The sequence below is a fragment of the Triturus cristatus genome, chromosome 3_1, assembly GCF_964204655.1.
Source record: "Triturus cristatus chromosome 3_1, aTriCri1.1, whole genome shotgun sequence".
In the NCBI taxonomy this organism is placed as follows: domain Eukaryota; kingdom Metazoa; phylum Chordata; class Amphibia; order Caudata; family Salamandridae; genus Triturus; species Triturus cristatus.
This window is the reverse complement of record NC_140583.1, coordinates 677275088-677292094: the sequence shown is the minus strand read 5'-3', so window position 1 is coordinate 677292094 and position 17007 is coordinate 677275088. Positions and strand designations below refer to the sequence as shown.

Genomic DNA, 17007 nt, shown 5'->3' with positions numbered 1-17007 from the left:
GCCTTTAATAGTTCACTACAGCCTGTAACTGTATACATACCTATGGCCTCCCATTTATTATGCAGCCGGTTCAGTGATGTACCATTCCTACAAACACTGAGGCTGCCTTATGTCACATTCAGCCTGCGGTGATCCATTCTGAGAGTGCACTCCAGTCCCTCTAATTTCCCCTTAATTCCGACCTCAGTTGCATTATTCGCTTTCCTACCAAAGTTCATGTCTCCTTTTGTCCTTTTTTCTATCTCTGGAAATGTGGGCAATTCAGTATTTTGGCTTGCGCTCCCCTCACAGGGCATAAGCACCTGGTGTTTCATGTAACACTAGTTAAGGCCTCTACCTCAGATATAGTAAGCACTTCTCCACCAGCCTTGAGAGACAGTTCTCTAGAATATGAGGTTGAGGAGCATATAGATTCACATATACATTGAAGTCAACTGCAATGTGTGGTAGAAGGGGAGGGGCTATGTTATATATCTGAGAGATCCTGTTGATTCTGTCCATATTCCATGACTGGTGACAAAGTCTTATAATCGCTCAACTATAACAGCTGATCCAGATACTTATCCCCAGAGGGTGGGAGTTTGTTAGTGGGGTGCTGTCAGTAAACCAACACTGCTCACATGCTTATGAGTTAACTCTGGCCTGTAGCGGTTTACTTACCTGTGGTCTGACATTTATCCTACCACTGGTTCAGTTACGTACCATTCCTCCAAACTTAGAGGATGCCCTATGTCACCCTTAGCCTTTGACAATCCATTCTGAGAGGAAGATGTATCCGATTGTTTCTCTCTCACTTCCTTTTCCTGTTTCCCCTCCATTCCTGCTACAGGTGGGTTATTCCCTTACTTTTCACCAAAAGGGAGTAAGAGGTATAACCTCAAGTATGTCCCCCTATAAACAAATACAACACACTAAGATTCTTGAGGGTGATAAAGTCCCTGCTATATTCTTGCAGTTCAGACTTGTTAAGTTAACTGGTCAACTAAAGATTTTTGAGAGGTCGTCTCGCCCTTAACTTATCAAGGCATGCTTCATAATTTGACAACCTCTCACACTAGAATAGGTTCAATGCCACTCTAGCGACTCAACCAAGGGAAGCTATTCTTAGCCCTGGGAGTCCTTAGAAATCTGTTGTCAGGACCATACATTAGGTCCTGTTGATTTGGCAAGAAAAAGACAATAAAAATACCTAGGGTTATACTCGGAAAACCTACTTTATTACTGTGTACCTCTGGTACAGTTAAAATCATACAACTCAGGTCATAGTATGAAAAATAATAAATCACTTGACCTTAAATGGATACTGCAATTACCAACATATTTCGACTCCTTGGGTTGCCTATACAGGCCATGGGTCTTCTTCAGGGTAATATATAAAACTCAACAGTGGTATATAATCACACCATACAGGAAGGGAAAGAACTCAAACACTACCAGTCCCTTGTAGTATTAGCACAACCTGAAAAACATCAAGAGTTAAAGGCGGGACAATGTTAATTAATGATGATCCATTCCTTACTTAAAATTCAATGATGATCAGTTAATAACTCCCAGACCATACGGCAAACACAAGGGTTGTCATCAAGCATAGTTAAAAAAAGGTCAAATTGTCACTCATATGTAACCTTGTTTATATTGACGTAATACTCAAGGTGTACCATATTATTAGTGTCATAAAAAATATTTAAAAGCCAAATCACTGGTAGCATTTTTTAGTTGTGCCAACATTTCTTTCATTTATTTACTTTATTGGTTAGGAGAGCCATATATGCATACGCTTCCTCCATAATGGATCTTATTTCATTCAATCCAATTTGTCTTGTGACGATACATGCAAAAGCATTTTATAACACTCACCTGAGTCTTAATATACCACATGCTTCACGGCAGACTGTGGGGGGCGTCACCGTAGTCACACACTGGTGATATAAAAGCTAATTATACATAAAAAAGCAATGGCCCACATACATCTGATTACATTGGTAGCATTCTTTTTTGTAGAACCGTAATGGGGTCTGTGGGGTCAAACACACTCTCATGCAGGTAAATTGAATCTGGTGGCCCTTTACAACCCAATCACCATAGCAGGATATGTGTAGGTTACAAAATCATGTACCATGCAGTTGACCCTGGGCGTATGCGTATATACGATTCCATATTGGTTATTCACTTGCCCACTTGTGAGGGCGTTCAGGGATTGCAAGGGCTTTCAGGGGGTCTGATCAACAGGAACTTGACACCCACAACCATCGTGAAGATGAAATACAAACTCACACTTAAACTTGTATCAATTGATACTAACAATGAATTAAACTAAGCTAGATTTGGTGCATACCTATTGACAGGGTGCAAAGTTTTAATTGAGAGACAAAACTGAAAGTGCTGGCTCTTTTGAATCTTCTCCACCCGATCAATTAAAATTATTTGTTATCTTTATTTGTTGGGAACCACATATTAAAGCCAACACCCACTTCATCTTCAATGGATCAATTGAATGATGCAGACTGATGTTAATCTCAATATACCAGAGCTGCCACCAATATCCACAAACTGCATGGTGGAAAGAAACACCTCTTACATTCGGTAAATTATTACATTGTATACCATGTATGTTCTTGTTAGTGGAAAATAACACAGATGTAACTTCATCAAAATAGTTTTGTTAAAATGGTATTGTATCTATGGTAAAGGATGGAAAAAGATATTTCAGCCTCAACGTTTTAGTGACAGCACAAGGCGTGTTTGACGATGTGAGGTGAGTTGAACTGGAGTACTATATGCTAGGCCTGCCCTTCGGGTGACTGAAAAACAAAATAATCCCTCTTAAAACATTTCACAAATCCAATTACGCATTAACATTTGCAAATGGCTTGATTTCCGGGTGCAAAGAACTCACAAAAGGTGAATGTGCACTCTAAAATCAGTTTACTCCCGTGTAATGTTATCGTAATAAGAGGTTAGATTTTGCATAGGTCAGTATGCCACCAGCGGTAGGGGAGGGCACTTTGCAGCGAGTGGGCTCAGTGTGGACAGTTTGCAAACACCTTGGCGGATATTCACAAACTTCTCAGAGGAATCATATAAAGTGCAGTTGCACCAGTGCGAAGTAAGTTTAACATTTGCAAGAGCACAATGTGTACAATTCCACATTTCGAACGGCCTCCGAATAGATGAAATTAGGAATTGGAAGAGCCTTTCCAGGGAAACTTGGAAACCACTGACTGGTGCAGGTTTCGAGGAGTACTCGTGAACGCCATAGTGATGTCTGAAATTCGTACCCATGAGAAGTAGCAAACAAGCAGGCGCGGAGTTAGGATTTTCCTTTTGAATTAGGCTATTGGTCGTTGTTTCAGTCTATTTGACTTGTAAACAAATCATGTAACTTACTGCCATGGTGGCACTTGTGCAGGGACAGAGTGGCCATGCAGTGACTAATTGAAAGCAGTGGATGGTGCTATAGGCATGGTGACAGGCAAGTGCATGCTCCCTCCCACACTCACATGCACCATCACACACTCACATGCACCATCACACACTAACATGCACTATCACACACTCACATGCACCATCACACACTCACATGCACTATCACACACTCACATGCTCCCTCCCATACTCACATGCTCCCTCCCACACTCACATGCCCCATCACACACTCACATGCACCATCACACACTATCATGCACCATCACACACTCACATGAACCATCGCACACTCACATGCACCATCACACACTCACATGCTCCCTCCCACACTCACATGCACCATCACACACTAACATGCTCCCTCCAACACTCACATGCACCATCACACACTCACATGCACCATCACACACTCACATGCACCATCACACACTCAAATGCACCATCACACACTCACATGCACCATCACACACTCACATGCACCATCACACACCCCTAGAGTGTTAATTCACCACACTATTTTATGGAACAGCACCACAATAATCTTCCAATGAACATTAGTGTATACATTCCTTCCATATTACTAACCTGATTGAAAGTGCTTCTCTGTGCCCCTAACTTTACACAGCTCCTTTTTCTACTGTACCTCATTAGCGCCTCCTGCAAATTTGCATGTAGCCCGTTGCAAATGTGCACCAGTACAGCCATGACTGACTAGGCGATGCCAAGTGACCTGTTAACATTGTGACTTGCCGATTGCATAACTTTGTAGCCAACTAAGGGAACAGATTTAGCCATTACTTGAGTCTGCATGCCTCTGCTTATCTGCAATTTTTGAATATTGAATATTGTGAAAATGTCAATTAAGCCTCCTATAAACATGACGTTTCTGATCTGGAAAACTTTACAGAAAAATGGAAACAGTTTTGGTGTTTGCATTAATTCATCGTACTCCTGTCATGTACAAGTGTTGTAAGCTTTTCACTTTTTAATTGGAAGATTACAATAATGTTCTATTTCGTTTTCTTCCACATCCAGGAACTGATAACAACTTTATACATTGGCTTTTTAGGCCTTATATTTTCTTCGTACTTTGTGTATCTTGCTGAAAAAGATGCAGTGGACAGTGATGGAGGAACCCAGTTTGGAAGTTATGCAGATGCCCTGTGGTGGGGAGTAGTAAGTAGTCACGTTGCAGTGTATACCTTGACTGTGTTTGCGTGCTTTATATATCATATACATATAAAACTGCACATATGTTAATATAGCTTGGTACTTAGAGCACTGAAGCAGAAACATGACATATACAGTAATTTACGGACCCGTTCTTTAGTGTGCACTAATAACTAGATTGGATTTCGATGTCTTATAATGGAAGTCATACATAGCGCTAGCTCACACGATCTTGGTTCAATTGTACGTCCCAATCATAATAAATAGACTGTCTAAAGTTAGGAAAATTGCGCCAATTTTGCTTTATACTAAGACCTATGTGCATGGGTCTCCACTCGCATTTGAACCTGACATCATATGTTTTTCAATATGACAAAAATATGTACAGGTTCTATATGGCTGTATGGATTTACACAAGCCAATTGAATGACTCATAAAGACAATTTATGATTGGACCATACAATTTACTTGTTTTGTAGCCTTGGAGAAGTCATGAGGTATTTCCCTCACTGATGAAACACGTGTCGGCTGGCTATAAAAAATAAAGGAAGAGACTAATAGCCCAAAACAATAAAAGAAAAAGAACAAAAATAAAATAAGTATTTGTTTTTTCTATGACTTCGAATCAAGATCACGTGTGCTAGAGGTATGCATGTCCATTGTCTGATTTTCGAAATCAGGTTGGAGAAATTAGAATGATTCACTTCTTCCTCTTTAAGCACTGCATATATAGATCATTTCAAGTTTTTTTTAACATATAATAGCGGAAAAAGTCTCGTAGCGCCAAATACCAATCAACCCACCCTTTTACAATGGAAGTCATTAGTGCCAAAGTTAATTTACTCTTTTGATCAACTCTCCAAATGCGAGCATAAGACTGCCCCTCTGGCATTAAAACGTTACCTGTGGTGGGAGCTCAACAGACTGCAATACTATAGTGAATAAGGATGTGTGACAATTATCTTTTTGATGGCATTTTCTTCTGCGATTTATCATATTGGAATAATCTGCTAGGTGGGAGGTCCCACAAATCTTTTTACTCAATGTGCAGCCTTTGCAAAGATGCACACTTTGTAGTGTGGGCCACTGCTCTTTAGGTCTCATGTAGGCAGCGCTTGCGCTGTCTCTTTAAGACATGCTGTATTAAGAATATGGGCTTGAAGCCCCTCCCATCTTTTCTATTAGCTCCTCATACTGTCTTCGGTAAATACCGGCTTGTCGGTGAAATAGCTTACTAGTCCCTCCTTTCTCAAATTTTGTAACCTCCCATAGGGACTGCCCCTGTTACATGGGCTCTTACGCTGCATGTTATTTATTTACACTTGAAAGCATTTTTTTTAGCTGTCCTCGAGGAGCGTTCAGGCTCAGCTGCAACTCGCTCGGCTCAACGGCTGCCTCCTCTGCCCCCTCGCTTGTTATTTGAAGTAACACACTTTTTAACAATACTCCATCTGTGCTCACTCTCACTTGCCGCTGGCTTGTCTCCTCTTCCTCGCTCCTGTTTGTTATTTGAAGGAACGTGCCTTTAAACAACACTCGAGCATCGCTCATGCCGACCTGCCGCTCGCTCGTCTCCTCGGCTGCATACTTGATGTTGCAGGCGGTATAATCATTTAGCCATATAAAGTTTGCTTTACATACACATTAATTGAAGGCTGCATGCCTTTTAAGGACACTCGAGCAGCGCTTACGCTCAGCTGTCGCTCGCCCACCTTGGCTGCCTTCTCCTCCCCACTGCTTCTTATTTGAAGGAACGCGTTTTTAAATGACGCCCAACTGCCACTTGCTCCTCTCTTCGGCTGCCTCCTACTCCCCCCTGCTTGATATTTGAAGGCTGCGCACCTTTAAATGGCAAGCAGTCGACGGGAGATAAAAAAAAAACTATAAATAAACAGGGCATGCCATTTCTCCCCATGGGGTGCCTTCCAACTCGCCACCACCCGTCCATTACATATCATCCTTCATTGTAATATGGCCAGGTTCGAGTGCGTTAAGGTAACCATGTTTTTCCTTCTTCACTTCACATGCTTTACTTAATCTTACATTCCCTATGAGTGTTTGCTTTTTCCAGTATGTTGGTACTTTTTTTCCAGGTAGCATATTACTCGTCTCCCCTCCCTTATTTAATTTGTGTTTATTTTTATTTAAATTACTTGTAAAGTGCTCTGCCACCTAGCAGGTATCCTGGCGCTTTATTACTCATCAATGAGACTGGTGATGCCGTACAGTTTATCTGTAGTCCGCACTTATCGGACTAGGTTTCAAGTCTTGAACTGCACTTAAATTTTTGGGAAAAAGCCATGTTTTAAGCCTCTTCCTGATTTGCATTAAATCAGCAGAAAGATTCAGGGCTGTTCGGAGTTCATTCCATAATCGAGCTGCTTCAATCATGAATGCTCATCCCCCTAGTCTGGTATTTCTAAATCTGGTCATACTGGCCATTTTGGCTGAAGACAAGTGTAAGTTCCTGTTAGGGACATGCCATTTTAGTCTTTTGTGCAGGGAATTGGTCCCATACCATGCAGGGCTTTAAAAGCAATGCAGAGAGATTTAAAAATGACTCTTTGTTTTAGTGGCAGCTGACGTATCTCTTTCACTGTGTGAAAACCTTCTCGGCCTATTTAAGGCCAATTTGGCTACCACTACTTGGACTCTCCTAAGTTGCTTAGTTAGGTACTTCAGGGTTCCGAGCAGCAGGGCATCGCAATAAACCAACCTACTCAGAATCACACTGCGTACTACTAGTGCTAGGGAGGATCTTTTGCAGTGCTCTGATTAGGGTAAAGCAAATTCCAGCCATTTTGTTGACATGAGCTTTTAAGCTGAGGTTCCTATCAAACATTACACCCAAGTTTCGGACCATCTCAGAGGGCACAAGAGTCTTGTCTGACGTCACGGGCCAGAAGTTGGGTGGAAGAGGGGCTGGGACTTTGGACGCTAGACAGCATAAAATCGCTGTCTTGTCTCCGTTAAACTGCTATGTGTTGGACCTAAGCCAGGCCCTAATCTTCTGCATGCACTAGTGGAATGTGTCCAGTGGCAGTGATTTATCTCCTTCCAAGGACCGGATCAGTTGGGTATCATTGGCGTAGTTAACCAAATTAACCTTGTTCGATTTGATGAGTGACATCAGTGGACTCCTATAGATGTTAAAAAGTATGGGACTAATTGAAGACCCTTGTGGGACGCCATGTTTGTTGCCCCTGTATTCAGAATGGTGGGATAGCTAGAGCATGCCGTCTATCGAACATTTAAGAATGTAGCCACTTCGCCACCGTGCCCCCGATTCCAATGAAGGAGAACCTGCTCAGGAGGATGCCATGGTTGACCGTATCCTAACCAATTTCCCATTTTCTGGTTCTCCAGCACCACAAGCTCATACAAATGGCAATAGCGCTATGCAATAATGATCACTCCACTAAAACTTTTTTAACAAAAGTAAAAAACCTTGTCATTTTCAACGCCAAGAGCTTTAACTTTCAGAATTGAGAGACTGATTGCACTGCAAATGCTTGTTTTAAAAGCTTCAAGGAGCACATCCATTTTGATATTTCTGTTGGTGAAAAGGGACTAGAGGACCCATCCCTACGACTCATTGTTTTGGAGTAAGCATAAGAATTGCTTTTGACATAGACTGATATTGTTTAAAATGTTATTTATTTATTGTTTATATCAAGCAAGTACTGCTTTAAAACATCTTAAAAGCACTTTATAGAGACTACAGGGAGTGGAATTACAGCAATAAATAGGAGCTGTGATGGGGACAAAGCCCTGGAAAAAAAGACAGTGCCTGAAGATTATGAATGAAAATGTCTGCAAAAGGTGGACTACCTGGTTTCCCATTGAGCAGTATGGACATCATTGGCCATGAGGGCAAAAAAACACTTAAAATAATTTAGAACATGAACAGTTTTTTGTTTTTATGCAATCCAAGCACTAGTTTGCACATTTTGTTTAACACTGACTAAAACAGTTGCTTATTGTTAATAGGCGTGTGCAAATGTAAAGGTTGTCCAGCGAAGTAGGGAAACATTGTCTTTGCAAAGATGGGCTAAGTGTCCTGTTCTGCTTCACCTGACCATATGTGTGGACTCTGCATAACAATACCTTGTGGAACATCAGGGTGCAGTCAATTAAGTTCCCCGCTGTCACTCTGGACTGAGACATAGCTCTGAGTGGCAGGAGACAAACACAATAGCACCATTTAGCCACCGCTTCCCATTCCTCATCGCCAGAATTCTTGCCCTGGCACGTATGGCAAAGGGAACTATTGGTGGACAGAATGCTGAACGATGTAAACATTCACCCCCAGTCACAAAGATCTGGGTTTAATCCATCGTTCTTTTGCTCACCACGCCACACCAGTTTGGACCAAGCCATATGCAAATCGGTCTCGACCCTGCTCCAGCCCGAACTGCCACGTCTGACAGCAGGAAAACAGATGCTGATGGACATTCTCTCAGCCATGAGCAACTCCCCTTTATGACTAAACATTAGTAGGTTGGTGCTGTGTGGCCGTCTTTGAGGTTTATGGCTTGTGCAGGCATATTTCTTTTCATAGCTTGCAACACCGTAACCACAAGGGATAAAAGGTAGAAGATTTAGTGCTACTTCCATCGGTCCTAACACTATAATTAGGAATCGAAGATTTGCACGTTGATTGAATAAAACCGAGGTAGTCTGGTCGCCTAATCAGCTCCTAACTCTTTCACATTAGCTCTTTCTGTTCCCAGTGGCCTATAAGAAACACAACTGCGTTATGGGAACTGGAACTACAATTCTTGACAGCTAAACTCCGGATAGTAAAATTAACAAACCGGCTTAATGATTCAAATGCCACTGTGAACGAAGCAGTCCGTCTGTCCAGAGCACTTACGCTTCTGAAACTTCCCTATGCTTTCAGGACCCATTGCTCGTCCTGGTTATGTTCTGTGTACTGCGAACGCACCCGAGGCGCTGCTGTTCGACTCAGACCTTGAATATGGCGTGGGCGCAGGTTCAAATTTGTGGCCCAGCCCTTGCATACATCATCACGTATGCGCATGTCTACTGAAAGACGTGGGTGCCAGTAGCTTCATGACATGTATGCACCCATGCACGTGTCACGTCATCTTGTAATTTGTTTCGTTTTTTTGCAGATGATATGCCTATTTTTTTTGTCCCTCACAGGCTGGCACTCTGAGCCTACAGCCATCCAAGGAGTGCTTTAGAAAACACATTCTTTCCGGACACATTGCCTCACTCTGATTTCTAATTTATGCAGTGTTGCTGGCACGGCCACCCTACCCATAGAGTCAATGAATCAATATTTGTATAGTGCATCACTGTTACTCCTAGAGGGATCTGGGTGCTGAGGTTGCCGTGTCTCCATCGAAGAGTCAGATCTTGAGTCGCTTCTGAAGTCCCCCAGGGAGGGTGCTGTGCAGAGGTGGAGGGGTAACTCGTTCCAGGTCTTGGCAGTAATATAGGAGAAGGAGTGGCCCTCGCTACAGCTGCGATGGATGCAGGAGGTGTGTGCGAGGGCAAGTGAGGCTGAGAGCAGGTGTCTTGCGGGCAGGTGGAAGTTCAGGTGATGGCTGATGTCGGAAGGTCCTTGGTTGTGTCAGCCTTGTATGCGTGCATTAGGGTCTTAAACTGGAATCTCTTCTGGATGGGTAGCCAGTGAAGGTCTCTGAGGTGAGGGGTGAAGTGGCATCTGTTTGTGGGGGGGGTAGTTCTAGGATGAGTCTGGCTTCATTATCCTGTATGGTCTGGAGTCTGTTGAAGAGCTTGGTGGAAATTCTGGCATAGAGAGCGTTGCCATAGTTGAGGCGGCTGGTGATGAGGGCCTCCGTCAGTCTTTCTGGAGTAGATTGTGATCCATCTGAAGATTCTGCGCAGCATACACAGGGTGTGGAAGCATGAGGATTTGACTGCGTTTACTTGTCGTTTCATGGTTAGTTAGCTGTCAAAGATAATGCCAAGGTTGCATGCATAGTCTGTCGGTGTGGGTGTTGGTCCGATTTCTTCTGGCCACCATCTCTGGTCCCATGCGCATCTGTCTTCTATAAAGATAAGTACTTCTGTTATGTCGGAGTTGTGTTTGAGACCGCTGTCTCTCATCCACTTAGCTATGCTCGTCATGACGTTGCAGATGTTCATTCTGGCACTGGAGGGATCCTCGGTGAGCAAGAGGATGAGTTGGGTGTCGTCAGCGTAGATTATGTTGAGTCCGTGGGATCTGATGATGTCTGAAAGGGGGTCAAGTAGATGTTGAACAGGGTGGGGCTAAGGGATGATCCTTGGAGCACCCCACATATGATGTCTTTGGGAGCGAGAGTGAAGGAAGGTAGATGGATGCTCTACGTGCGTCTTGAAAGGAAGGAGGTGATCCACTTGAGGGCTTGTTGCTGTATGCCAATGTTGTGGAGTCTGTTGATGAGGATGTGGTGGGAGACTGTGCCGAATGTTGCAGAGAGGTCGAGGAGGATCAGGGTCACAGTTTCTCCGTGGTCAAGGAGGATTCTGATGTCATCTATGGCGATGATCAGCGTGGTCTCAGTGCTGTGGTTGGCCTGGAGTCCTGATTGTGAGGCAGTCCAGTAGGTGGTTTCATTCCAGGTAATCGGTGAACTGTTGGTAGCTGGCTTTTTCAAGTACTTTGGCTGGGTATGGGAGCAGAGAAATAAGTAGGTAATTTTTGAGGTCGCTGAGATCGGCAGAGGGCTTCTTTAAAAGGAGTCGGACTTCTGCATGTTTCCATGCATCTGGGAAGGTTGCTGTGGAGATGAAAGCATTGAGGATGCTGGTGAGTTCTGTGCACATTATGTTGGATCCGAGGTTGAAGAGATGGTGGGGGCAGGGGTCGTTGGGTGCGCCGGAGTGGATGGATGACATGATGATCGTGGTTGTCTGAGTGTCGAGTGGACACCAGGTTGTTATCATTTGGCTGGTGTTCGCTGGTTGGTTGAGGTTCTCAAGGCTGAGCGTGGTTGGTTGTGGGTCGAAGTTGTTGCAGATGGTGGCAATCTTGCTGTAGAAGTAGTCTGATAGTGTGTCACAGCGTTGTTGGGATGGGTTGACGTTGGTCTCTGTGCCTGCCAGGTTGAAGAATTCCTTGAGGACTTTGAGGAGTTCCTTCATGTGGTTCGCCGCGGGGGCGATGCTGTTGGTGATGGTTGCTCTTTTGGCATCATTGATGCGCAGGTGGTAGTTGCTGAGGGCTGTTTTGTGAGCGGCTCTGTTCGAGGGGAATTTGGTGATGCGCCATCGCTTCTTGAGTTGGTAATAGTTTCACTTGGTGGTTCTGAGCTCTGGAATGTGCCAGCCAGCTTGTCTTGAGGTTTTGTTGGTTTTTGCCGGATTCAATGGGGCAACTCTGTCTTCGCATTTTTTGGCAGAGAATTTGTGGATGGCCTGGTCGAGATCTGCTGATGTTTCGGATGGTTTGGAGCGGAGTGTCTGAATCCATGGGTCTCGGTTACCTTGCCCAAGCTACGGTGGGTGGTGCTGTGGTGCTTGGTGTGCTGGGCATGGGAGATGGTAAAGTGGGCGACGGCATGGTCGGTCCATATGAGCTCTGTGATGTGGATGAATTTGATTCTGTTTCTGGAGGTAAATATGGTGTAGAGTGTGTGTCTGGCTTTGTGCTTGAGTTCAGTGACTAGTTGGGTGAGTCCAATGTTGTTGAGGTTCTCCATGAGGGTGGTGGAGTTGGAGTTCTTGGTGTTGTTGATGTGAAAATTGAGAATACAGAGCAGGACGCAGAGGAGGGAGTCAATGGCAAGGGGAGCAGTGAGGTTGGGGATGGCTGTGCAGATGGCTGGCCAGGGTCCCGGGGGTCTGTATGCAAGAGTGCCTCTTATTGTGGTCTTGACATCCATTTGTAATGGGAAACTGAGGTGTTCATGAGAGGCGTTGGGTCGTCATTTGTGGCAGCGCATCGGATGGCTTCCTTCAAGATTATGGTGATTTCCCGGTCATGTTTGTTGATGCGGTCTCAGTGTATCGTCTTGTAGCCATCGGGAGTGACTGTGGCAATGTCGAGGTTCGAGGTGGAGTTGAGCCACGTCTCCGTGATGAAGGCCAAGTCCGGGACAAAGGTGGAAGTGGTGTCCCAGATTTCCATGGCATATTTGCTGAGGGATCAGGTTTTGAGCAGGATGCACTGGAGTGGTTCTGGGTTGTTAGTGGTCTTCTGAGCCACACTGGTTCCAGTGTGGGTAGGAGGTCCTATGTAGCGGGAGAAGCAGCAGTGTTGGCAGGTGAAGGGTCCTTTAGTAGAACGCAGAGAGGATGCTGGGCGTGGTCCAGCCTCGGATGGGCGAAAACGGGCTTGCCTTTGGCATGCCCGCTACACGCAGCGGCCTCCATAATTAGTCCTGGGAGGTGGGTCGGGGTATCGGGGAGGCAGGAGGGCAGGGGAGTGGGAGCAGCGAACGGGGGGGGGGCACGCCTGCAAAGCGAAACTCAATGAGCTCAATGGGTCAATGACACTTTGTAGTACCAATAACCAAATTAAAACTAAATTAGACCAAATTAAAGCCAATAGTTAGAAATTAAAGCGGGGGTAAATAAGTAAATTAATAACTAAATAAGCTCCTACACTTGACCAGGCAGACCTGTGAGCAGCAGGCTCGAACTGGGGGCAGTGGAGGCTTGGAGCGCGATCATGGACTTGAGAGAGTTGTGAGCGGCAGCGTAAGAACAGCGGATTGACCAGGGGTCAAGGGCTAAAGAAGCAGCTCCTGGGAAGCATTCGGCTTCTTTAATTAGGAAGAGGGACTTCTCGTGACGATTCACAGCACAGCCACACTTCAAAAAAGGGCTTTTAGCAGAGGCGTTTGACATAGTAGATGGCTCCAGTTTTAAAATCTATGACCTTCAATTTGTTCGCTTTGCCATGCTTTTTTACATGACTTTCAGCCATGCTGAACAGCAGACGTGCTGCTATTAAACACGGCTAAAAGACATTGACAAACGCCAATAGCTCTTGGATTGTCGAGACCTATTGGCCTTGCCAATGCTTGTTTGTTTCATCAAATATGTGCTGCTTACAGAGTCTCCTACCTTCGAGTGCAGCTGCAAAAGAGTCTGTTGAGTACAAAACAGTCTCAATGTTATCATGGAATGTTTCACTCAGACGGAAATCTCAATACCAATCCTACAATATAAACCAGCATACACATGGCCTGAAAATATACTGAGAGGACTTATGCCATATTGAAAGTAAAATTAACTCAACAATTTACAGAAGTAATACGAAACAGTCATAAGGAGTTAGTGCTTCCGGGTCTTCCCCAAAGGCTTATACATCCACCATCAGTGCAGGTGTGAAGCCGTTCCTCAAACCTCATATAGTGTTGTGGAAAGGCATCTTCGAACCATTACCTAAAGTAGGGAGAAGCAGCTCCATGGCCTGGCTCGGGTTTATCCACTCCGTGCTAGTCTTTGTAGCCAGGCAACAGTTATGGATAACATTATTGTTCAGAGTTTGCATGGTGAATAATCTGCCATCGACTGATACTGCTGGATTTTGATACTTCACGTGATGCACGTGAATGAATTGCATTAGTGCCTTGGTGGTACATATGGTACTGCACCTCTGCAGTCACCTCTATACAGTGGATAAAGATAAGATACTTACTGAGAAGAGACTAAATCAATCGACCAATCAAGGATTTATAAAGCGTGAAAAATCATCCGTGAGGTAACTCAATGCTTATGATTGAATCGATTAACTTCAGTTGAATTTGCACAATTCTGTACCAGTTTGAGGAACAATTTATTTGTTTATATCTGTCCTGATAGTGGTCCCGAAACACTGTGAAGGGGACAGAAAGGCTCTTTATGGCTGTTTTGTCTTGTTCCTGTAAATTGCTAAAATGATTTTGTGTTTAATATAATTCTCAGTATCTGTAAAAAAATTTAAAATATAAAATGTGTATATGTATATATATATAGCTGCTCTATAATTATAAAGTACACCCACTAGAGCTATAGTATTTGTTGCATCCGCTGTTGTATAACAGAACACTAACTCAGTGAAGTCTATTACAAGATGGATAGAAGAGGATATTTGCTGCTGCAGGCAGTAGTTACTCTATATTAAGTACCCCGAACTCGTCCAGAACAATTGTTTTCTTTTGTGTTTTTAAATCCGTGTATGTAATACGAAATTACAACTACAAAAATGCAAATATAATTTCAGGACTAGAAAAACTATTCACACCTGATCCCTGGACAACATAAGATCTCTCGGTGTGCTTTGAATTTTAGGATATTATCAGTGTGAAAAAATGTAAGAATATATTCATGTATTTGAATTTTCTACTAAACATGTCTGTACTTTTTTAGGTGACTGTCACTACGATTGGATACGGAGACAAAGTACCTCAAACATGGATAGGAAAGACTATTGCTTCTTGTTTTTCTGTTTTTGCAATCTCTTTTTTTGCCCTTCCTGCGGTAAGCTGCTTTTCGATCCTTTTTATTCATTCACCCTGCTGTTAGGAAATAATTAAAATATCTGAAAATCATTGCTCACAGTACTCGTTATCTTAATTTCATATTTGTGAAATGTTACACGAAAGACAATGCATTAATTAATTTGTACAATATATTTTATTCTTCCAATACTGCAAATGCCTATAAACACATTTATGTGTAAATAAGTTTCTTTCGGCTACTTAGAAATGTGAGCCATAGTGATAGTTCACTGTTACTGGTATTAATGGGTGCAGGAAATAGTTTGAACCTGGTCATGCAGTACTGGGTACGAGGTGGTCAAGCTAACATATAGTTTGGCAGCTCCTGTGTTTCGTGTGGCTGATGTAGGTGGTAGTGTAATACTGCAAGTTAGTAGTAGTAGTTCATTCATGGGAGGTTGTGTGTTGTGGGGGTAATATGATGTGGGGGTGTTTGTGTGGCAGTCTGAGTGGTAGAATTGATGTGAAGGCTGGTATTGCAGTCATGGGGGAGTTGGAATTGTGGTGCGAGGTGGTCGGATTGTTGTGTAATATGATAGCAGATAGGGTGGAAATGCAGTGGTCAGAGTGACAGTGTGTGGATGGCATTAGGTGGTACTCTAATGGCAGTTGGGCATGTGTGTGAAAGCTGCAGTGTTGTTATAGAGTCCTGAGGAGGTGGAGTTTTGCTGAGGATGTTAATTTAGTGCTGAATATTGTTACAGATATTGTGTGTGTGTGTGGGTGGTAGGGTCTTGGTGTGGTGAGTAGAATTCAGTAATGTGAGGATAGGCTGGAGAATGTGTGGTGCATGGGTAAGGGCCCATATTGTGATGGCACTGGTACAAATGTGGTGTGATTTGGTACTTGAGCATGTAGGGAACCGTGTGTTGATAGGTGGTATTTATACAGTACCTATATTTGTTAATTATGGCTTGGTGGGTGGCAGGAACTTGATGTGAAGGTGTGGGGTGGCAGTGATGTAGTTTTATGTAGTAGTGCCATAATGTGGGACAGTAGTGTATTTGTGGTTCTGGGTCAGTAGGTGGTGGTCGTGCAGTGGGAGGGTTGATAGTTTTGTGGTGGTGGAGGTTAACAGAAAGGCATGGTCATCACGGCTAGCACTGAGATGCTGGGAGGTGATGAGGTGCACTAGCACAGTGACAGTAGTCTGTGGTAATGGTAGTGCAATACTTATGGCATCAGTTCAGTGAAATTAAGAAGGGTGCACTACAATGCACAATATGTGGAGATGGTGGTACAATGGATGATGTAATTGTGGTAGTATGGGATGACAGTGCAGAAGTAACAGTAGTCATGTTTAAATCACAATGCTCTGATAATGATGTCCATGACATTGTGAGGCATGGTAGTGTGGTGTTGCTTGACAAGTACCTTGAGGTGATAGCATTTTGGTTTGTGGTGGTAATGTGGTGCTATGGGTGTTAAAGCAGTTCTGACTGTGCTGGTGAGGTGATGGAAAGTGGTTGTTCAGTGGCATGGGAGTGATGATATGGTACTGTGTGTAGATAATGCAGTGCTGAGGTGGTAGTGCAAACCTTAAGGGTAGTTTTAAGCTCCGACCAGCAGTATACTGCTACGGTACTGGTGTGGTGCTTGACTGCAGTAGTACAATCTTTAACAGCAGAGGAGTGGTATTTGAAGGGTGTTTTGTGACACAGGGAGTATTAGTTTGGTTTTGGGGGTGGTATTGCAGTGGTTGCATCTTGTATTACTGTGAAGTGAGGTATGCTAGAAGATATGATGGTGGGCAGCAGTGCTGTGGTACAGGTTTGGTAGTGCCTTCTTGTTTCTGTGTATCCATGTGTTGTGAGATTGTTTGCTTTGAGATACATGTGAATACTTTGATATGGGATAGCAGTGAAGTGTTCAAGTGGTTGTGTGATACAGTGTATGTTTGATACGCTCCGTGGAGGCTGTAGTGGCAGAAGAGATTGGTACTGCA

The 17007-nt window shown here is 43.7% G+C and overlaps 1 protein-coding gene across 1 annotated transcript in view; it reads left to right on the top strand.

Annotated features, from left to right (window-relative positions):
• The window catches only part of KCNQ1 (potassium voltage-gated channel subfamily Q member 1), an 872274-nt gene that overhangs the window by 534078 nt on the left and 321189 nt on the right, over window positions 1-17007 (top strand). The window contains exons 6-7 of the mRNA XM_085644751.1: window positions 4462-4602; window positions 14932-15042. Coding sequence (XP_085500877.1) covers window positions 4462-4602; window positions 14932-15042 — 252 coding nt within the window. The remainder of the gene's footprint in view (window positions 1-4461; window positions 4603-14931; window positions 15043-17007) is intronic.